The sequence below is a fragment of the Primulina eburnea genome, chromosome 18 (assembly GCF_022965805.1).
Source record: "Primulina eburnea isolate SZY01 chromosome 18, ASM2296580v1, whole genome shotgun sequence".
Lineage (NCBI taxonomy): Eukaryota > Viridiplantae > Streptophyta > Magnoliopsida > Lamiales > Gesneriaceae > Primulina > Primulina eburnea.
This window is the reverse complement of record NC_133118.1, coordinates 4,095,329-4,097,812: the sequence shown is the minus strand read 5'-3', so window position 1 is coordinate 4,097,812 and position 2,484 is coordinate 4,095,329. Positions and strand designations below refer to the sequence as shown.

The 2,484-nt window shown below is 35.0% G+C and overlaps 1 protein-coding gene across 1 annotated transcript; it reads left to right on the top strand.

The window, feature by feature from the left end:
• Positions 1-310: 310 nt before the first annotated feature.
• On the top strand, positions 311-745 carry LOC140819048 (uncharacterized). The gene has a single exon (XM_073179061.1). The coding sequence runs from the start codon at positions 311-313 to the stop codon at positions 743-745; it is 435 nt and encodes a 144-aa protein (XP_073035162.1).
• The last annotated feature ends 1,739 nt before the right edge of the window (positions 746-2,484 follow it).

Here is a 2,484-nt window from a genome sequence, read left to right as displayed (position 1 = left end):
CTTTTAGGTGGCAGTATCTTACGCTGCCTTTCCTCATGATTCACCATATCAAAAACACATGCAGTAAATAGAAACTTTCCCATTTTTCAGACAAATCCAACCAAAATTCACAGCCAATGAATCCAAAAACAAGTCGGCTTATGGATAAATATCCTCCTCTCGCCGCCATAAACAAAACTCTTATATATATATATATATATATAATTTTAGCATACCATATGATCAGCGTTAGTAGAATAACCCAGAAGATTTTCAAGAATCCTTGGAAGATAAAGAAACCTTAAAGCAGAGAAAAAGTTGATCAAGAAACATGAGTTCGTATGTCGGAGAAAGAAGGGACGTTAGCTGGAAGGAGCAAACCCTAGACTCCATTGCCGCCCCGCCTTTACCTTTGACGGTGTTCTTCGTGCTCTTCATAATGATGATGTACTTCACGAATTACTCGGATTACAAAGAGACTGTGGAGAGGAGCAAGATGGGGCTGAGACTTTACCTTTTTCTGGTGCCGCTGTTGGTGATTGTCGCGGCGAATGTGCTGATGCTCCGCCACAGGTGGTGGCGGGACTGGACGAGCCCGGCGCACGAGGCATCGGCGGCAGGGGTGGGGCAGGACTGGAGCCTGCCGTGGGGGGTGGTGGTGGTTCTGGTGGTGGTTCTTGTTTTGATCCATTACCAGCCCCCGTTTCAGTCAGAGCCATATAGATTTGTTGAGAATCATAGCCCTGGTTTGTTGTTGGTATTTTGAAATTTGAAGAATGATTTTGGGTCAGTTTTGTATGATCAGGGTTTAGACTTTGAAGGGCCTGGTGTAAAAAAAAAAAAAGTCTTTTTATTATATTAATAATAAAATCATAATATAAGAAAATTTCATTTTTGTGTACTAATTATCATAAAAAAACATTATTCCACATTGTAATAATCGTACGTTTTGTTTGTGGTTTTTTTAATATAAGGATCACATGAAATTTGAAGTGTCGATGATAACCACACATTAAATTTTAGGGTTTGAGATAAATCCAAGTCAATATCAACTTACTCATACCCCATTTATTGGGCTCTACAGTCCATTCAGCTGGGGGCCCTGTGCGGTGCCCATGTTACCCCAGGGCGTCCCTGAATATGTATATTTTCTTTTAGTTGAAAATGGATGTAAACTCTGCCAATTTATTGGTATCACTTTACCTCTATGGTTTTGGTTATATTTTCTTTCATGCTTTAGGTTCATACAGGCAATTTTCACCCATCTTTGAAATACTGATATAGTTAAATTTCTCAGGTTTCCCAACTTTTGGCCATGTATATCTGTCCGTGTGTGTTTCAGAGTAAAAATGGACGTTCATTTTTGGAATAGTTTGAAAAAATAATTTAAGATCAAAAAATTTTTTATTTATGATTTTTTTTTTCTATTTTTTTTTTTTTTTTTTTTTTTTCAAAATGGACCTTTAAACATATCAGTGTATAAATCAAGAAAGTTGGATTTGAAATTTCTGATCAAACGAAAGTTCTCCTTATTTTGTGTGTTCGAAATTTGAATAGGTCTTTTGTGAGATGGCCTCGCGAGTCTTTATCTGTGAGATTGGTCAATCCTACCGATATTTGCAATAAAAAATTAATATTCTTCACATAAAAAGTAATGTTTTTTAATGGATGATTCAAAAAAGAGATCTATCTCACAAAATACGACCCGTGAGACTGTCAAACACAAGTTTTTGTATTGAGATTTTATGGAGTATTATATGTTGTTAATTTTTTTTTGTTTTGTTTAATCTATTATGTGGCGAGATAGTGGGTCGTAAAGTCATGCTCCAAATCCAAAAAAAAAACTTGAAATACAAAGGTGTGTCTCATGACATTTCAAGTATATTATTGTACATTCAAAAAATGAGTGAGTCTCATGTGAGATCGTCTCACGGATCATAATCTGTGAGACGGGTCAGCCCTACCTATATTCATAATAAAAAGTAATACTCTTAGTACAAAAAGTAATACTTTTTCATGAGTAACCCAAATAAGAGATCCGTCTCATAAATACGATCCGTGAGACCGTCTCACACAATGTTTTTGCCTTCAAAAATTGCAAAATATATCACAGTTAAGTCATTTTATTTTTTCATGACAATAATGATTTCAACGGCAATACTATAACTTAGCCTTCACACGACCGGAGAGGTTTTGACCAACCTTCTCTCAGTATAAAATATTTAAAATGAATTTGAATTCAAATCCATAATGTGTGTTTTTGGATTTCATATGATAACATGACATTCAAATATTTTTACCCTCTTCTCAAACGATTTCAGATCGATCATTCAAATCTTTTCTCAATCAAATATCTTTCTCAAAATGATATCGTTCCATCCATGTACAACCTCGCATTAGATATAATATTTGTGAGGCCTATTTATTCTAATGAGAATTGATGATAAACAATAATGATTTAATTTAATTCTGCAGCGGAAATGGATTTCAAATACTTCAAAACGA

Bases quoted from the DNA above. Each gene is read 5' to 3' on its own strand.
- LOC140819048 (XM_073179061.1), top strand. From the start codon at position 311: ATGAGTTCGTATGTCGGAGAAAGAAGGGACGTTAGCTGGAAGGAGCAA.